At 45.0% G+C, this 19,931-nt stretch overlaps 1 protein-coding gene across 2 annotated transcripts; it reads left to right on the top strand.

Moving 5' to 3' along the window:
• Nucleotides 1-1,155: 1,155 nt before the first annotated feature.
• Nucleotides 1,156-17,536, top strand: SLC35G2 (solute carrier family 35 member G2). Of its 2 annotated transcripts, none has more exons than XM_058657070.1 (2): nucleotides 1,156-1,284; nucleotides 16,098-17,536. In XM_058657070.1, exon 2 carries the CDS (start codon nucleotides 16,116-16,118, stop codon nucleotides 17,352-17,354), a length of 1,239 nt encoding a protein of 412 aa, XP_058513053.1. In that variant the 5' UTR covers nucleotides 1,156-1,284; nucleotides 16,098-16,115; the 3' UTR covers nucleotides 17,355-17,536. The 2 variants fall into 2 exon arrangements, with proteins under 2 accessions (XP_058513053.1, XP_058513054.1); XM_058657071.1 differs by lacking the exon at nucleotides 1,156-1,284 and adding an exon at nucleotides 13,863-14,108.
• Nucleotides 17,537-19,931: the final 2,395 nt, after the last annotated feature.

Genomic DNA, 19,931 nt, shown 5'->3' with positions numbered 1-19,931 from the left:
GGCGCAGTGCTGGCCGTTGCAGTCACTTGGGGAGTGAACCAGCGCACCAAAGATCTTACTTCTCTTTCTCTCTCTGTAAATCTGACTTTCTGATAAAAATAGGAACAATTTTTTAAAAAAGGTGCGGATGAGGCTAAAGGACACCTCTGGGAGCCAGCCCTTCTTTGCGGACCCCAGGCCTGAAGGGGCCAGGGCATCAAGGGGCACTCAAGACCAGGAAAGGCCCGCAAAAGTGCGGGCGGGACATCACAGGGCTCCAGGGCTAGCTGTCAGACCTGGCAGCGCCACCTTCAGCTCTGTGGCCCGCTGGGGGTGACGGCAGGCGCCCAGGGAGGTGCCTCTCGCTGAGGCCGGGCAGGCCGCGTGGGGGAGCGGATCGGAGGCGCCCGCCTGGCCTGCCTTCTCCCCGCTCGCGCTTTGGTTCAGGCCTCACTTTTTTTATTTTCCCTTGCCTGGACCTGGGCTTCCTCTGGGCTTGTCCCTCTGACTCGGCTTTGAATCCATGGCTTTGACGGCCAGGTCTGTTTCCAAGAGACTAAATTCTTTGCGCTGGGGCTGGAGTACCACAAAACCGAGGAAGGGCAACCAGCTTCCCTCAGACGCCTCAGAGAAAATGCCGGGTTGGACACGGGGATGCGGACGGACCCTCCCTGACCATTATTTACCGATGACGGACACAATCAGTGTTATTTTTGTTTCCCCCAAGCAGCAAGCAGTTCACTTAGGAATTCCAAACGCAGTCGGATGGAAGTGGACAGGGCTTGCCTCCCCCTTCCACGGCACCCAGAGGCCTGGCTGACAGAGGCGTCGGAGCCACTGTCCCCGAGGGCACCTGGCCCCGGTCCCCCGCGCCGGCGCGGCTCTCCTCAGCGAGCCCGCCCGGCTCCCCTCAGCGCCCGCGCCCGGCTCCCCTCAGCGCCCGGGTCTCCTCAGCGCCCGGCTCTCCTCAGCGAGCCCGCCCGGCTCCCCTCAGCGCCCGGGTCCCCTCAGCGCCCGGCTCTCCTCAGCGAGCCCGCCCGGCTCCCCTCAGCGCCCGGCTCCCCTCAGCGCCCGGCTCTCCTCAGCGAGCCCGCCCGGCCGGCGGTGGGGGCGGCGAGGCGCAGGCGCAGTGTCCGTGCCCGCGGCGCCCCGCCGCCTCCGCCCCTCCTGGCGCTCTGGGCGGCCCCGCACGCGCCTCTCTCCCCTGCCCCCGGGCGCGCGCTGGCCCCGAGGCGGGACTGGGCGCGCGGGCAGCACGCAGACCCGGCCAGAACAAGGGCTCGCCCTCCACGCCGCGACACGCAGGTAACCGGGCCCTGGGAGCCGATGGGCAGCCGCGGGCTGAGACCCTGACCTTCCTTGGCTATCCAGGGAAGGGGACCAGCGACCCTCGACTCCACACACCGGCTTTTAGCCGCGACACTCGTGGGGACCCTCCTTTTAAAGGGTGCTGTCTGGGCTGGGGAGATGTCTGGGCTGGGGGGCCCGCCCCTTTCCCCCCGCCCGGATCTTGGTTCCGGGCTCAGCAGGGCGCCAGCAAGGCCGCGAAGCCCCCCAGATCTCGGCGGCTCGCCCCCGGAGCGCCGGAAGCCGCGGTCTGCAGGGTCAGCACCGGCTCCGTCCGTCTCCGCGTTTCCTGCCCGGGCCTCGGGTGTGCGCCTCCCCAGACCCTTGGTGAAGGCAGGCTGTGGGCTCTCCCCGCGCCCACCAGCGCACCACCCCAACAAGGGGGAGGCCCGGGAACGTCTTTGGGTTCACTTCCAAAAATAACTACCAAAAAAGGGGCTTAAAGAGCTTATAGAGGGGTTTAGAAATACGGCCAAGGGGTTGGCACTCCAGTCTCACAGAGCTGATTTGCGCGGTTTGTAACGGAGAGACGAGGACCCGGAGGAACGGCCGCGCGCGTGCCGTCTGGGCCCAGGGCCAGCTCGCTCGGCCTGCGCTAGCCGCTGTGCAAGCCGTCTCCCCGTCTGACCTCCCGGTCAGGGCTCGGCGCCACGTGTACCCATTTGACGTCCATGCACAAGGCAAAAAGAAGGGAGAAAGGAGACTCAGATGGGAGCGGTGCCGGGACTTGCGGAGGGGAAAGAGAGTCAGATGGTGTGTGTGCGGGCTGGAGTGGTGGTCCAGGACCCTTGGTGGGTACCGGATATGTGGGACCGGCGCTGTCGGTGTCCCTGGTGCTGAATTGCCCTAGGGTCCCTCTCTGCTGAGAGCCCATATCCAAGACAGGTGAGCTGAGTGGAGACCACCCGACGTCGAAACCCTTGGCAGGCAGACACGTTGTTCCTGATTTCCTGGGAGGGCCAGATATGACAGGTTTTGTTTACCTGTACATGGCGTGAGCGTAAACAGCCCCCCATACGTACATACATTATATATGCAAACTACATGTGTGAATGCACACAGGCATATCACACACGTGGAAATACCATCCTTCCCAAAGGCATGGTGCACTACTAAATCACATTTTTAGGGCTTTTTGTAGCCCATATTTATTTTTTGACACCTCTTGGTGTTTCCAAACGCTACAAACCCATCAATTTTCATAATCATCTGTTCCTGAGGCAGAGAGGCCTTTGGATTGAAGTGTTTGGTATTTGGTTGTGCAATTAAGTACTTACACACGTTTAAGTTCCAGAACAAAGCTAGCCTAGAAGGATGTAAAATTGTATTGATAGCAAAATAAAAAGCCTAAGTGAAAAAGGTAAATTTTAATACAAAACAATAATTTAGGTATTAGTTTTAGAGAAAACTGTTGTAAACAAATGGTGCACGTACGTGCTAAATGGACTGATCTTGCATTGGTTGTGCTTCCACTGTGATATTTATTATTAACGTTTTTCTTGTTTAAAAATTTGTTTTATGGAGAGAAGGAGAGAGAAACCTCTTCTACAGTGGTTCACTCCCCAAATGGCTGCAACAGCCTCTACTGAGCTAATCCAAAGCCAGGAGCCAGGAGTCTCTTCTGGGTCTCCCACGCAGGTGCAGGGTCCTAAAGCTTTGGACCATCCTCAACTGCTTTCCCAGGCCACAAGCAAGGAGCTGGATGGGAAGTGGAGCAGCCAGGACATGAACCAGCGCCCATATGGGCTCTGAATGCTTGTTGATGTAGGATTAGCCGATTGAGCCATCACGATCCCCCCCGCCCCCCCGGCCGCCAATATCTTTCAAACCAAGTAAAACTAGGTCATCATTCCTAAGGGTTATATATTGTTGCACTGTATGATAGAACATTTAAGCAACTACATAGTAACACTTATGTTCTTTTATTTTTCGCCATTAAGATCAGTTTCCAAATGAAGTCTTCTTTTTAAGCATTATTTTATTGTAGTAAAATTTTGCATTTACAATATATCCTTGTTGCCTATAGGTACAGTGTTGTACAGCATACCATTAGAGTGTATTCTTCTTGCTTTGCAAAAACTTTATTCTCTATTTTCACATTATTAGTGGTTCCCTGTCCCCTGCTCTCCAGCCTCTTGAAGCCAGCATTCCACTGCTTGACTGTGTGACCGGATGGTTTTGAATATCTCGTGTAAGCGGAATCATGCAGCATTTGTGTGCTTGGGACTGGCATGTTTCATTCAGTATAATATGTTAAGTTTTACGTATGTTTTTGCATGTTGCAGAATTCCCACTTTAAAGCTTAATAACATCATTGTGTGTATATTCCACATGTTCCTCATCCATTTCTTTGTCAGAACACATTTACATTGTTTCTACATGCAAATAATACCTTTGAACAAACGCATGTACACTTGCTTGATTGTAGTCTCAGAACAAATTCTTAGAGGTGAAATTGTAAAAGTGTAGAAAATTGAAAGTGTAGAAGTGAAATTGATGGCTCAAGAGGCAGATGCTATTATTTTTAATGCATTAATATGTTCATTTATTTGTTCAGTTGTTTATTTCCTTTTTCGTCATCTGTCTGATTTTTCGCTGTGCCCTCGGTGTCTATAATGGTACCACTTAAATGAGTATTTACAGAATGTGTGTTGGAAGAACACTACTTCAAGAGAGTGCTAAGGAAAATATGTATCACTGCACGCTAAATTAGAATGTCAGTATCCCTACACTCTGAGCCAAATTAGATTTTGGCATTCCTTTAAATAAAATACTTTCCAGTTGGACAGGCAAAAAAGGAACATGTTTTCATGTATGTATTGCCATTTGTTATTTCTTCGTTTGTGAATTACTAGCTTACACCTTTATTTTTTCTATTGACATGTTTAGATTTTTTTCTCACTTATTTGTAGCAGGTCTTTGTATACTAAGGTTTCAATTACATGTATTAGAATTGTTTTAAAAGGTTTGTTTATTGATTTGAAAGAGTTACAGAGATGAGATATAGAGATGCTTTCATTTGCTGTTCACTCCTCAAATGGCCACAGCAGTCAGAGCTTGGCTAGTCTGAAGCTAGAAGCCAGAAACTGGGAGCCAGGAATTTTAAATTTTTATTGGAAAGGCAGATATACAAAGAGGAAGAGAGACAGAGAGGAAGATCTTCCATCTGCTGATTCATTCCTCAAGTGGTTACAACAGCCAGAGCTGAGCTGATCCAAAGCCAGGAGCCTGTAGCCTCTTCCGGGTCTCCCACGAGGGTGCAGGGTCCCAAGGCTTTGGACTGTCCTTGAGTGCTTTGCCAGACCACAAGCAGGGAGCTGGATGGAAAGCAGAACAGCCAGGCTGAAGCAAGGAGCCAAGACTCCAGGAGCCAGGAGCTTCATGCAGGTCTCACACATAATGCAGGGGCCCAAGAACTATGACCACTCGCTGCTGCTTTTCCATCAATATTAGCAGGGAACTAGCTGTCAGGACAGAAGTTGGTACCCGTAAGGATGCTGGTGCCACAGTGCCGGGCTTTAGCCTGCTGCACCATTGTGCTAGCCTTGAGTTGTTTCCTTTTTTGGACAAAAATTTTGTTTTGCCCTATAGCTGTGAATATGCATATATAAATTTTAAGTTTTGGCAATTGTATTAACAGTATAAAAATTCAATTCTTTTTCGTAGCTCTTATTGTAATATTGTAGTAGGATTTTGTGTGGTCAGTGGCCATATGTAATATTTTATGTGTCATTAACACTAGTTCCTATTTTCAGTATAAGTGAACTCTACTCATATATCGTTAGTCTTCATAGAATTGTTTAATCACTCCCTGCCTATATAAAATAACTTCCTTTGTGTTTCTCTTTTCTTTTATTTAAGGACCAGAGCATCAGAAACTTTATTGAATTCTTTCACTTTAAGAAATTGATAAAAGAAAGAACTAGTAAGGTGATCTAATTTCCCATTTATTTTCCCTCTGGTGTCTTTGTTATTCTGGCTCACACACAGCTCTAAATAGGGAGGCTAAGATCCCACAGGTGAATGGAGTTAAGGGGGATTGTGGTAGATTCCCAAGTATCCTTAGACAAAGATTCTCTTAATTTAGATTTAGGAGATACAAGACACGGTTTGGTTGCCGAACTGCCCACAAAAGCACGGGGTCACAGTTCAGTAGGTCCGAACGGCCCACGGAAGCACGGGGTCACAATTCAGTAGGTCCGAACGGCCCACGGAAGCACGGGGTCACAGTTCAGTAGGTCCGAACGGCCCACGGAAGCACGGGGTCACAGTTCAGTAGGTCCGAACGGCCCACGGAAGCACGGGGTCACAGTTCAGTAGGTCCAAAAGCGAAGGTCTCTGCTTCAGAGCACGACATTCTCTAAAGCAAGCCAGCTAAGCCAGAGAACGTTCATTCTCCCAGTGTTTGTTGAGTGTAGGATTGAGCTAGGACCTGGAGCTCCCAAGAAGACAGACATCATCTCTGTTCTTGAGGTGCTCACAGTGTATGAGGGGGCTTCAGTTATGTACACAACTCACAGTGATACAGTATATCAAACACTATAAAAGAATCCTGAAGAAAACACTCCAGAATAGGTGGTCACCAGGAAGGCTGTGGGGATGTGGGTGCAACCTTGCCAGAGGTTGCTTTGTTGGGTAGCAAGTGGTTGATGCTCTCAAGTTTTAAAAGTAACTTCTTACTTTGGTGAGAAATCTGACTCTCTTTGTCTCTGATGTCTATAACTATTTGCTGATTCTCCCTTATTGCAACCAATCTCCTGATCTTGTAGGCCTCTACCTTGCTCCTGGTTTCTAATTAGGCCCAGTGCTGCTGGCCCACTAGCTCCTTCCCCCGGGATCTTAAAACAACTAGAAAGTTGTGGAGCAGGAAATCAAACCCGAGTTGCTCATTACTGCATGGAGCTCCCTTTATTGGGGCTTCAAACCCAAGAGTATCAGTGTGTGAAACATCTCCTATGGTAATGCTCGTGGAAGAGGCCTTGGTACTGATAGGAGTGGCATCCCCCAGCGACGTGTGCTCCATCATAAACTTGGAGGAACGAGGGTGGAGACAGCTAAGTGCTGCCACCTGCCAAGAATTACCATGAGGGGATGTTCCAAAATTGGCAAGGTCCAGGAGCTGTTTGGCCAGCACCTTCGGTGACACAGATCTGCAACTGTATTTTATTACTATTTCAAGAGTACATTCCATCAAGCCATAAACATGTCACTGTGCTCTATTTCAAAAGGGGGAAATGTTGCTTTTATTAGCAGCTTCTTAAATGACAATTCTAGGAGATAGATGACGGTGTCTGCTCTGTTAGTGCAGACTTCATTTCCTGGTCCAGAAGATCAAAGTCTGTTCATATTGTAGAGAACAGCATGAGGTCCATCTGTTTAGGTCAGGTTGGTCCACATTAACATGGAGATTTATGGGGTGGTAACTTATGTAAGAAAAGCCGATGGCAATTATGTTATATTCTTTGCTGTATTTCCAGCTAGTCGTGAAAATATGATTGCATATGTGTGCGTGTGGCATACACATTGACTTAATTCTTTTAAACACTAGAACAAAGGCGTCGCGTTCAGTTTTCTGGTTTTTCATTTCTGTTTTGGTTTGGGTGCTCATAGCATTCAGATTTTCTCCATACTTGAGTTTGTTTAGCCGCAGTTTTCCTTTCAACAGAAGGCACTGAAATTCCAGGGCTATAATTGACTTTGTGTCTGGTTGAAATGCGCAATAATGATTTCTGTTTATCCTCTGGTGAAAGCAGGTTAGTCTGCTCCCTCCCCTGATTTTAAAGTAAATAATTGTAAATACTTATATTTACAATATTTAATAGCAAAAGACAAATTAGTAAATAATCGAAATTCTATCAGCTGTGAGCATATAAATATTTTTTGTAAATAGAGTCACACCACAGGTAATCTTTCTTTTACTTACGAATATGACATGAAGTTTATCTTACATGATCTTTGTAAGGAGTCCTTGTATGCATGGATTTCAAATCTTTTTGCATAAAAATAAACATTTAATTCTACTTTTCCAGGAACTTATTGAAGTTCCTCATATATATACAGCTATAATCTTTTTGGAAGGCTACCTAATATTGTGCAAATGTTTTTATTTAACCAATCTTTCATTGGGATTAGGCAATTAGATTATTTCCATGTTTTTATTATGAAAAACATGCCATGATGAATATCCTTGCATAAACTTAAGAAGTAATTAGTTATTTTTATTTGATAGGCATTTGATATATTTATTGTATTTGTATTATAATTATTTGGTCTATTTATTTGATAGATATTTTTATTTTACAGAGAGAGAGATATACAGGAAGAAGGTCTTCCTTTTGCTGATTCACTTTTCAAATGGCTTTTTTGGCCAGAACTGATCTGATCTGAAGCCTGGAGCCAGGAGCTTCTTCTGGATCTCCCACATGGGTACAGGGTCCCAAGGACTTGGGCTGTCCTCAACTGCTTCCTAACCCATAAGCAGAGAGCTGGATTGGAAGTGGAGCATCCAGGACACGAACTAGAGTCCAGATGGGATGCTGGCGCCACAGAGAGGAGAGTTAGCCTGCTGTGTCACAACACTGGCACTATGCATACCACGTTTTTATGTACTGGTGATATCTTTATGATATAGCCAGGGAGGTGGCATCCTGGGGTCAGAGAGGTCACACGCTTTAGGGAGGTGTTTGGCACTTGAGATGCTCACAACTCTTCTCTGGTGCCCGAGTTTGTGTCGAGCTCTGCTTTTGTCTCCGTGTCCATGAAGGCAGCAGTCGTGGCTGAAGTACTCGGAGACCTAGCTGGAGTTCCTGGCTCCTGGCGTGGGCCTGGGCCATCCTCAGCTGTTAACCAGTGAATGAAAGATTTCTGTCTCTCTACCTATTGAATAAATAAAAAAGAATTTTTAAAAATAATTCACGTTAAAATTTTTGATATATGTTGAAATAATGCTTGATGAAGTGAATCGCACAGTGCTTGTTCTTTGTAGCCAGTGTCCCCTTGACTTATGGGACTTGGTAAAGTCTCTTTTCCACTCTGCAGTTGCAGTTATGTTGCCGTGTAGTTGTCCTGGTATACCCGTAGGGGATTGGTTCAAGGAGTGGACCAAGATCCACTGCTGCTTCTGTTCCTTACAAGAAAACGGCCCAGTATTCACATCTAACCTATGCAGTAGTTTCATGTACTTTAAATCATCTGTAGATTATTGACTATGATGAAAATATTATATAAATAATTGTTACATTCTATTCGTAGGTGATGATGGCAATTTTTAACATCTTAGATGTTTCAATACACACTTTCATGTATGGATTTCTTTAAAAAGATTTATTTTACTTCTTTGAAAGCAGAGCTACAGTTAGTTGAAACCTGACATGCAGAATTTGAGATTACACAGTGTTGATTATGACACTCTGGTGTGTTCTTTAGAAATATTGAAGGGTGGGATGATTCAAATAGACTACTTAACACGTGTTGTCAAGTTTCACTCAAAATCCAACTAATGGTTTGGGCTGAAACAAGATAACTTATGGTGACTGTCAGTTTCCTGACTTTTGGTGTTTTAATGAAATGTGGTATATAGAAAGAGGTGACCATGTTGCGTTTTTAATGAGTGATGTCCATAGTATGAAGAATTAGTTATGATTAAGCTAAACCAAATTCGTAATTCGTAAGTGCTTGAGCTCATTCTTCTGGCATTTCTGTAAATCTTGAACCCAAAAGGAATTTCAGGCACGGCGTTGCTGTGGCTGGACATTGGGAAGATCAGGGCACATGTGAGCAGGTGCTGTGTGCAGTGTTGGAGGATTAGAGAGATGACTCTGGTTCCTGGAGAGATCCTTTGTTGTTCATGAACTGGTGCATGTCTTCAGGGTTGGAAGCCTCTTTGATCTCAGCTGGGCAGTTTGATGCTGCCTTCCTGAGAGATAAATGATAAACAACCAACAAGTACAACCTTACCATTTTACATTTAATTAGTGCTTTAACCTTTTTGGTGCTTTAATTATTTAAGGTCATGGAAAAGGACCATTTTCTTTTCTCCCTCTCTCCGTCCTAGTAAAGGCACTCTCCCACCCTTAACCTTAACAGGTACACGTGGCACAGCAGATCTTTTTTTTTTTTTTTTTTAAATCAGATATACAGAGGAGGAGAGACAGAGAGGAAGATCTTCTGTCTGCTGATTCACTCTGCTGAAATGGCCAGAACTGAGCCAATCTGAAGCCAGGAGCCAGGAGCTTCTTCCAGGTCTCCAGTGTCGGTGCACGGTCCCAAGGCTTTGGGCTGTCCTCGACTGTTTTCCCAGGCCACAAGCAGGGAGCTGGAAGGGAAGTGGTGCGGCCAGGATTAGAATCGGTGCCCATATGGGATCCTGGTGCATGTAAAGTGAGGACTTTATAGCTGCTAAGCTACCTCTCTGGGCCTTGGATTTTGAAGGTGCTGATTGGCTGCAGACTAACTCTGCTATTTTTTTTTAGGATAGTAGGAAAGTAAGTGGTAGATGATAAATATGTGTTCACTGAGAGTGGTGCATTTTGTGCAAATTGATAGGTCCATTGCATTGCCCCAAAGATTAAAAGGCTCTTTCCTGGAAGAAGTGTTGAGTATAAATGCTGAGACACTTGCATTCCAGAAGGTTCTTAGCTGCCAGCTGACATATTCATCACAGTGTGCCAGAATAGGTCTTAAAACATCGCAGCATAGATTGCTGTGTTCCAAATCAGGCATCATAGCCTTCATAAAAGCCAAATCGACCTTCTTGTTTTAAAACTGCCATATAATGTGCTTTTTAATAAACCTTCTCCCTCCCCCCACCAGGGATACGTGGTTCTTTACATTCTGTCCCCATGGTTACCACTGGTTACCACTGGATAGAGAGGCTTCTTACTTAACCTGTTCTACACAGCAACTAACAAGGTCCAGTTGCTTTTGAGCTGGTGACAAAACTTCATGAATGCTTATGAATGTTTAGCGCAGCTCTAGCCAGACTGATAACTTTCATCATTAACTCCCTCTTTTCTGCTGTTATTTAATATTTCCCCGCTCTTTTTTTTTTTTCTTTTTTGGAACCAACTATGACACCTAGCAGCTCCTGTACAATTGATAGTCCCAGCTGTTCTTAGCCGAGCCTCCAGCTCAATCTTGGCCCAACCTTCGTTTTGGGAGCATCCCTTCCCAATTCTCCTTCCGCTTCCCATTCAATCCCACCAGATATGTCTATATAGCTCCCTTCACCTTCCAAGTCTTTTGGCTATTTCCCCCCTCCTGTAGTCCAGACTGATGAAGCCCAGCAAAACCTGCAGGCCCTTATGCTCTCCTGTATTGCACCTCAGCTCAACTCTTCTGGTTCCTTTAAACCACGTTCCACCTTGCTTCTTCTGGGGTTATTCCCTCGGGAATCTGATATCCATTGCTTTTCCTAGTTCAACTAGTAAGGAACCACACTGGCTGGTGCTGAGCCGATCCGAAGCCAGTAGCCAGGAGTTTCTTCCAGGTCTCCAACGTGGGTGCAGAGTCCCAAGGCCTTGGACCATCCTTGACTGCTTTCCCAGGCCACAAGCAGGAAGCTGGATGGGAAGCAGGGCTGCCGGGACCTGAACTGGTGCCCATGTGCATGCAAGGCGAGGACTTTAGCTGCTAGACTACTGCACCGGGCCCAAGAAAATATTTTTTACATATTTTATTTATTTGAAAGGCAAAATGACAGAGAGAGAGAGAATGAATCAGTCTCCCATCAGCTGATTCACTCCCAGTGTGCTGTAATGGCCAGCACTGGGCCATTACCAAAGCCAAGAGCCTGGAACTCCATCTAATTCTCCTATGTAGGTGCAGGGACTCAAGTATTGGGGCCTTCTGCTGCTTTCCGAGGTGCACTGATAGGGAGCTAGCTCAGAAGAAGAGCACTTGGGACTTCAAGCTGCTCTCTAATATGGGGTTGTTGGCACTGGAATTGCAGACAGTGGCTTAAGTGACTACGCCACTGGCCCCCAAATGAGAAAATATGTATCTGGCACAGAGACGGTGCTGATGTGCGTAGCATTATAACCAGAGAATCTGGACCCACATTCAGCACCAAACTGCCCAAAGAGCACGTCCGGCGGGTAGCATCATGGTGTTTTTTTTTTTTTTTAGCTTGATTTTTTTTAGCTTGAATTGAATGGTTATCTCAAATCCTCCTAAAACTGAGCAGTGTGTGGACCCTGCATAAACACAGAGCAGGAGAACACACTTTTCGTTTACTTTTAGCTTTAGCCAGTTTGTCCCCGTGGATGGTATCTCTGAAAGGAAAACAAAGAGGCTGACGTGAGGACTCTTGACAGTCAGTGGCCAGCGTGCTGCACTGGTATCTGTTCACTGTCACATCTGTGGCTTTTCCTGTGACAGCTGTGGGTCTGTCCTTGGCCAGCCTGGTTGTCATGGCCGTCCCACTTACCTTTCAGTCCTCCGGGTTGAAGTTAATGAGTGACCTATTATGTTCAAAGCCCAAGGTAAGATGCATATTAACTGTCATTTAAAGGATATTATAAAATACGTAATGACATGGAGGAAGTATTTACAATGTATTGTAAAATGGGAACTTATAGAATACAATGTTTGATATAGCATATTGTGAATGAGCCTAGATCTGAAACTGCTGGAAAGTTCCTGATGTGAAACCACTGAGAATTTATAGATTGGCCCAGTCTGTGGAGTATGCACTGGGATGCTGGGAGCCAGTAGCCATGATTCAGTTTAGAAATGCTGCAGGAAATGTACAATATGCAAGGGACATGGAATATGGAATTACAGATTTTTGCCGTTTTTGTAAGATGTATTTATTTTTATTGTAAAGTCAGATTTCAGAGTGAAGGAGAGACAGAGAGAAAGATCTTCCATCTGCTGGTTCACTCCCCAAGTGGCCACAGTGGCCAGAGCCGAGCCAATCCAGAGCCAGGAGGCAGGAGCTTCTTCCGGGTCTCCCATGCAGATGCAGGGTCCCAAGGCTTTGGGCTGCCATCAACTGCTTTCCCAGGTCACAAGCGGGAATTTGGAAAGGAAATGGAATATCCAGGGTTTGAACCAACGCCCATATGTGATCCTGGCACATTCAAGGTAAGGACTTTAGTCACTAGGCTGCAGCTCTGGGACCCTCCTGTTAGCTTTTAAAAGACCTCATATATCTGCTGCAGCTTAATCCGTAGTTGAATGAGATGGTTTGGTTCAGAAAAGCACATAAAAATGATTTAAGGAACAGCTCTAATTATACCTGATGAATTTAATATTAGAGGAAATCACATTCTAGCAACAGAAATAGTGCCAGACATAGGATAGACACACAAACTCTCTCAACAGCCAGATTACATGTGCTCATTTAAAAGATTTTTTGGGCCCTGCGTGATGAATCAGTGGCTAACTTCTCACCTTGCATGCACTGGGATTCCATATGGGTGCCAATTGATGTCCTGGCTGTTCCACTTTCCATGAAGCTTTCTGCCTGTGGTCTGGGAAAGCAGCAGAGGACGGCCCAAAGCCTTGGGATCCAGCACTCACGTGGGAGACCAGAAAGAAGCTCCTGGCTTTGGATCGGCTCCAGCCATTTCGGCTGCTTGGGGAGTGAACTGACGGATGGAAGATCTTTCTGTCTTGTCTGTGTAAATCTCCCTTCCCAATGAACATAAGTAATTATTAAATTGTTTTACTTGTAGTATTTATTTGAAAAGTTAGATTGGGAGAGAAAGGGGGATAGATGTGGAAAGACGGGTTCATGTTTCCTATGGTTGCAACAGCTGGACCAAGTCAAACCCAGGAGCCTGAAACCTCATCCTGATGTCCCATGTAGGTGGCAGAAATTCGATCACTGAAGCCATTACCTGCTGCTTCCACGAGTACACGTGAAGAGGAACCTGGCGTGGAAAGCAAAGGCAGGACACACACTCAAGCACACTGTTATGGGTTGTCGACTTCTCAAGAGGCAGCCAGACATCTGCCCCTTACCTTGATGTTTTATTCTGGAAGTACTATTAAGAACATTAAAGTGTTTAGATCAATTAAGTTCCCTGTTTGAGTTGCTAAGGATTTAAATTCATTTACATGTGTTATGTACATTTTACTCCTTACCAAATGTGTATCACTTACAAAATGATCCATACAGTAAACATTTTTAATACCTATCCAAGACTGCTTAAGTGCCACAAGCATAAAAATCAGCAATGGGTGGTCTCTGCGTGTATGATCCTAACAAGGCTAGTGGAAGAAGACAGAAATAGTTGGCATTCAGTATGATAAATTTTATGACTGAAGGTTTCATGGAATCCAGTGTCGATCAGGATGGGGTGAGTTGAGGGAGTGCTTAGGTGGAGGTGCTATTTAAGCTGGGCCTTGAGGAATAAGCAGCAAGTGCCAGGTGAGTAGGCAGGTAGAGGGATTCTGCCAGGAAGTAACAGCGTCTGTAAAACCCCGAGACGTCAAAGTGCGTGGCATGTTGGAAAAAAAGTTTGTTCTTGTGGAAGACAAGCAGAGACTGAGGCTCGGGGTTAATTTTATGTGTCAACCTGGCTAGCCAAACATTCTTCTGCATGTTTCTGTGAGTATGTTTTCAGATGTGATTTGTATTTAAATGTAAAGCGTATTTTTATCAAAGCAGATTGCTCTTTGCAATGTTGGGAACACAGAGACTTCACTGAAGTCTGCCCTCCTGCTCGCAGAGGTCGTTCTGCAGTGGATAGCCCTTGCGCTGATCTCGTGTGCACTGGTCGGTGACTCAACCTAGCCTGGCATGATCCACCCACAGTCTCAGCTCTTGCTGGCAGGTATTAACAGCTAGCCCAGCCAGATACGGCCTATACCCTGTCCTGGCTCTCATGCTTGCCATTGGAAGCTCTGGCCTGGCCCAGACCTGGTCCATACAAATGCTGAGGAGTGCTGCAGTCTTGCCTGGCCTAACCCACTCCCAGCCCTAGCTCTTGTGCTTCAAAGCATGAGCTGTGGCCTAGTAGAGGAGTTCTCCAAGTTCCCTACCAGGCTTACTCCCAACCTCAGATCCCACATGTGCCAGCAGACACAGTGGCCCTGGTTGGCATGGTCTGCCCTCAGTCCTGGCCTTTGCATATGCTAGCGGGTGTTACAGCTTGGACCTCTCCCCCACTTTCCTGGCCTCCTCCCAGCCCAGCTCCCATGAGTGTCAGGTGGGTTCCTGTCAGGTAAGTTTCATGGTCTGGCCTGGCTCAACCTGTCTCCACCCCCAGCTCTCTGTGTACACCAGTGTGTGCTGCAGACCCACAGAAGTGAGCCCACAAGTCCCCTGCAGAATCTGCTCCCAGATCCAGTACTCTTTCATTTTGTCTAGGCAGTTGCATCTGGCCCAATCCAGGTCTCCCATGTGGGCAGGTGCTTTGCCCGACCCAGACATGCCCTCCGTTTTCCTTAGTCTAAACTACTTCATCTCAGCTCTCATCTATCTGCAACTGCTGAGGCTTGGTTCATGGAAGACCCCAGAAATCATTCCTTCCCTGTGAAACATGCCCTCAGCTGCTCCCAATCCCAACACGTCCCCAGGTACCCTTCCTTGGACAATCCACGACCACGACCCCCTGCCTGGGAGCCAGGAGTGGGTATCATGACATGATATTCCCTGCCTTCCCCACTTACCTTTTAAAAAGAAAAAAAAAGAAGTAACTATACTGGCACACTGGTATAGTTAACACAAATTTGACATTAACCGGGCCCAGAATGCCCACCAACTACTGGCTGCTTTTCTCTCAGCAGTGAAACACATGTTTAGATACAAGGCAACCTAGGTAGTTGCCTACAGCTGGGGATCCCATTAAAACTTATTTATTTATTTGTTATTTTTATTGGAAAGACAAACTTACAGAAAGAAGGAGAGACAGATAGATCTTCCATTCACTCCCCAAGTGTCTGCAACTTCTGGAGCTGCACCAATTCAAAGCCAGGAGCCAGGAGCTTCTTCCAAATCTCATATGTGGTCCGGCGTCCCAAGACTTTGGGCCATTCCCAGGCCACAAGCAGGGAACTGGATAGGAAGTGGAGCAGCCAGGACAAAAACTGATGTCCATATGGGATCCTTGCGCTTAGCAGTGAAGGATTAACCAGTTGAACTATTTGGGGTTCTCTCTTAAAATCTCAGTGTATATATACAATATAATACATTGTTCAACTGCTGATGAGAAAGAAAAGTTGTGTAATGTACATTACTAGCAGCAATACATGAGTTGTATTATGATAATTTTATTTATTTTTTAGCTTTAGTGTATGTTCCTATCTGTAGATGGGGCAGAATATTTAAAAATAACTAATTTGCACTTACAGTAATTTATAATTACTATAGTTTGGATCTAGTGTTATACATAATTGATTTTACAGAAGACTTTAAACTTACCCATTTACAATTTGTAACATATGCAAATGGAATATATTCAGAAGGAAAAATTTCATCTTACTTGCCTTTTAATTTTTCTGTGTTTTTCTTGTTGGATGGGTACAGAGAAAGGTAGGAATGAAAATATGGAAAAATACCAGTTTGCATTGTAAAGATGTCAAATAGAAAATAAGATAAAGAATATAAAAACTGATCAATCTTGAAAGAGACATATAGTAAGAAAGACAAAATGGGGCGTTATTCCATTGGACTGCATATATGGCATATTGTCAGGTCATCTTGTCCTATTATATTATTTTTTCCTAGACTCTGGTACAACAGTACATTGGTTCATGTGACTATAATAGAAATTAGAATTTCACTGAATAAATTTGTACATTTATCTGTTTTTTCCAAATAGAACTGCTTTTCTGAAGAAATGGATACTTCTCCCCCCCCAAAATATCCAGTTAAAAAACGAGTGAAAATACATCCCAACACAGTGATGGTAAAATACACTTCCCATTATCCTCAGCCTGGGGATGATGGATATGAAGAAATTAATGAAGACTATGGAAGTTTCATGGAAGAAAATCCAAAGAAAAGTCTGCTGAGTGAGATGAAAAGAAAAGGAAGAAGTTTATTTGGAAGCGTGGATACCCGACCTCCACCAATAGAAAACTCCATGACTAATGAGCCTGGACGATTCCAGAGCTTTGCAGACAAAAATATTTTTCAATCCCGAAAAATGTGGATTGTGCTGTTTGGATCTGCTTTGGCCCATGGCTGTGTAGCTCTCATCACTAGGCTTATTTCTGATCGTTCCAAAGTTCCATCGCTAGAACTGATTTTTATCCGTTCTGTCTTGCAGGTCTTATCTGTGTTAGTTGTGTATTACTATCAGGAAGCCCCCTTTGGACCAAGTGGCTACAGATTACGACTCTTCTTCTATGGTGTATGCAATGTCATTTCTATCACCTGTGCATACACATCATTTTCCATTGTTCCTCCCAGCAATGGGACCACTATGTGGCGAGCCACGACCACAGTCTTCAGTGCCATTTTGGCTTTTTTACTTGTAGATGAGAAAATGGCTTATGTTGATGTGGCTACAGTTGTTTGCAGCATCTTAGGTGTTTGTTTTGTCATGATCCCCAACATTGTTGATGAAGACAATTCTTTGTTAAATGCCTGGAAAGAGGCCTTTGGCTATACTATGACTGTGATGGCTGGACTGACCACTGCTCTTTCTATGATCGTGTACAGATCCATCAGGGAGAAGATCAGCATGTGGACCGCACTGTTTACATTTGGCTGGACTGGGACGGTGTGGGGACTATCCACCATGTTTGTTCTTCAAGAACCCATCATCCCCTTAGATGGAGAAACCTGGAGTTACCTCATTGCTATATGTGTCTGTTCCACTGCAGCATTCTTAGGAGTTTATTATGCCTTGGACAAATTCCATCCAGCTTTGGTCAGCACCGTACAGCATCTAGAAATTGTGGTAGCTATGGTCTTGCAGCTTCTAGTGCTACACATATTTCCTAGTGTTTATGATGTCTTCGGAGGGGTAATCATTATGCTGAGTGTTTTTGTCCTTGCTGGCTATAAGCTTTACTGGAGAAATGTAAGGAGGCAGGATTATCAAGAAATACTAGATTCTCCCATTAAATGAAGACCTGGTTATTATTACCTTGTTGCGCTTAAGTTATTAGTATTTCCACTGCCATTTTCATGTTTACCTATAAAACGTCTTTTGTGTTGTATAACTGACAGAGTGCTATATAATATGTAACTTATATACAGATACAGAAAAATATTATAGTCTATTCAAATACATATATTAAATATGTCAAAATGTCATGAACCTCGTGTCTTTATGGTTGTTAATAAAAGATAATTGTGGGGCAAGCACAATGGCTTAATTGGCTAGTCCTCTGCCTGTCAGCACTGGCATCACATGTGGGTGCTGGTTTGTGCCCTGGCTGCTCTACTTCCCAACCAGCTCTCTGTTTGTGGCTTGGTAAAGCAATAGAGAATGACCTAAACTGGGACCCTGCACTCACATGGGAGACCGGAGGAAGCGCCTGGCTTTGGAATGGCTTAGCACTTGTCATTGTGGCCATTTGAGGAGTTAACTAGCAGATAGAAGATCTATCGCTTCTCGGCCTTTTGGCCAAGATCAAGTGTAGATCTTTCTCTCTGTGTCTCCCCTTCTCTTTACAAATCTCTTTATCTACCTTTCCAATAAAAATAAATTAATCATTTTAAAATAAAAAATTATTGTGGTAGAAGAATAATGCTAACCTCTATCACTAAACACAAGTTTTGAAGAAATGGAGTTCTTTCAAGTAGAACTTGTATGGTCCCAAAGTTCAGAAATTGTAGAATTACTAATACCTCATGCCCTACAGATGTTCAACAGAAGTCCTGTAATATTCAGAAATCTTCAGGTGTTTGATCTAGTGGTTAAGATACCACTTTGGACCCAACGTTATGGACTAACAGGGAAAACAACCTTTTAGAATGCTGCCATCCCATATAGGAACCAGTTCCAAGTCCCAGCGACTCCACTTCCAGTCCAGATACCTGCTATGTGCCTGGGAAAGCAGTGGCAGATGGCCAAGTATTTGGATCCCTGCACTCACCTGGGAGACCCAGTTAGAAGTCCAGATGTGTGGCTTCAGCCTAGCACAGCCCTGGATGTTGCAATCAACTGGGGAGTGAACCAGTGCATGGAAGACCTCTCTCTGTGTCCCTTCCTTTCTTTCTCTCTGTAAGTGTGCCTTTCAAATAAATAATTTTTTTTTTTTTGCAATGCCAATTGGAATACCAGTATCTCATCTGAGGCTGCCTGGATTGGAGTTCCTCCTCTCCTGCTGCTTCTAGCTTCTTGCCAGTGAGCAACCTGAGGTGATGGCTCAGCAGCTCGGACCCTGGCACTCAGGACAGGAGACCTGGATGGGGTTCTTTGTTTCTGGCTTTGGCCTCCTCGCCCAGACCCTATGGTTGTGGGCATTTGGGTGAACCAGCAAATTTAAGTGTTTTCTCATAAATAAATAAAATAAAAAAAAAAATTTTTTTATTGTTAATTATTTTGCATTATGTGACAGTTTCATAGGCTCTGGGAATCCCCCCATCCCTCCCCCTCCCCTCCCCCCGGTGGATTCCTCCACCTTGATGCAGTATTACAGTTCAAATTCAATCAAGATTCTTTCATTGCAAACATATACCAAGCATAGAGTCCAGCCACTTATTGTCCAGATGGGTTGAACAGTTTCTTGGGGAGACCTTTTCTGGTCTGAAGTTTGAGCTGGCAGAATATCATCACAGTCAATTAAGAGTCCCAATATAACATCAACAGCAATTTGCAATGTTACGGAATTGACATGGTTTTGAGTGACCAGTGTATTAAAAAAAAAAAAAAAAAAAAAAAAAAAGGAAAACAAGTCCTAGTCACAACCTGTGATTAGCTCATTGACATTTCAATTTTAGTTCATATACAGGACCGGCTGCTCTATACCTTAAAATGGCCATAAGGCACCATTCAGCTGTTTCGTGTCCATTTCATCTTAGTATTTAGCCAGTTGTTGTGTTGAAGTAAAATTTTGCTGATCTTGGCAGATTTTAGGATAATCCAGACTGGCTTGTAACTCTAACAAGATATATGTCGACATTTTAGGTGCAGAACATCTTTTTTTTTGGGGGGGGGTGTGCAGGAAAATCCTCAACACCATGGTGAGGAGTAACTAATCTTTGTGACCCACCCAGCGAGGCATGAGCCAATCCATGCCAGCTCTTTCCTGTCAGATTTCAAGTTCTACTTTCTGTTGTTTATTTTAAATAAATAAAATTTAAAAATCTCAATTTGTGAAAAGTATACTCTGGTGAAATGTTGACCACTAAGCTCTGTTTTTGTCATCGACAGGTGATAGGGTTGGATAAGAAAATGTGATTTGAGGCAAGAAAGGGAACACAAGTAAGAGCTGGTTTCCCACAGTGACAATGGGCGACTGTCCAGCATTGGAACAGGAAATACCTTCTTGTTATGGCCACATGCATAGGCAAGCAAGGCAGGGAGAAGGCTGGGATCTCGCCTGCCTGCCTAGCCTTGCTAGTTTGTGCTTGGTGGTGGGAGAGCTAAAGTTGGGGGCAGGGTCTGCTTATCCTCAGTTACGCAGCTGTCTCCCAAAGATACCTTGTCTGTGATTCTGTAGCACCTATGCATGTGCGCCTCAGTGGAAATGCAGTA

Source organism: Ochotona princeps, chromosome 30, assembly GCF_030435755.1.
Source record: "Ochotona princeps isolate mOchPri1 chromosome 30, mOchPri1.hap1, whole genome shotgun sequence".
NCBI lineage: Eukaryota > Metazoa > Chordata > Mammalia > Lagomorpha > Ochotonidae > Ochotona > Ochotona princeps.
The sequence above is the reverse complement of the archived record's forward strand: the minus strand, read 5'-3'. Positions and strand labels throughout refer to the sequence as shown.

Excerpts from the sequence above, each read along its gene's own strand:
- SLC35G2 (XM_058657070.1), top strand. The coding sequence starts at position 16,116 with ATGGATACTTCTCCCCCCCCAAAATATCCAGTTAAAAAACGAGTGAAA.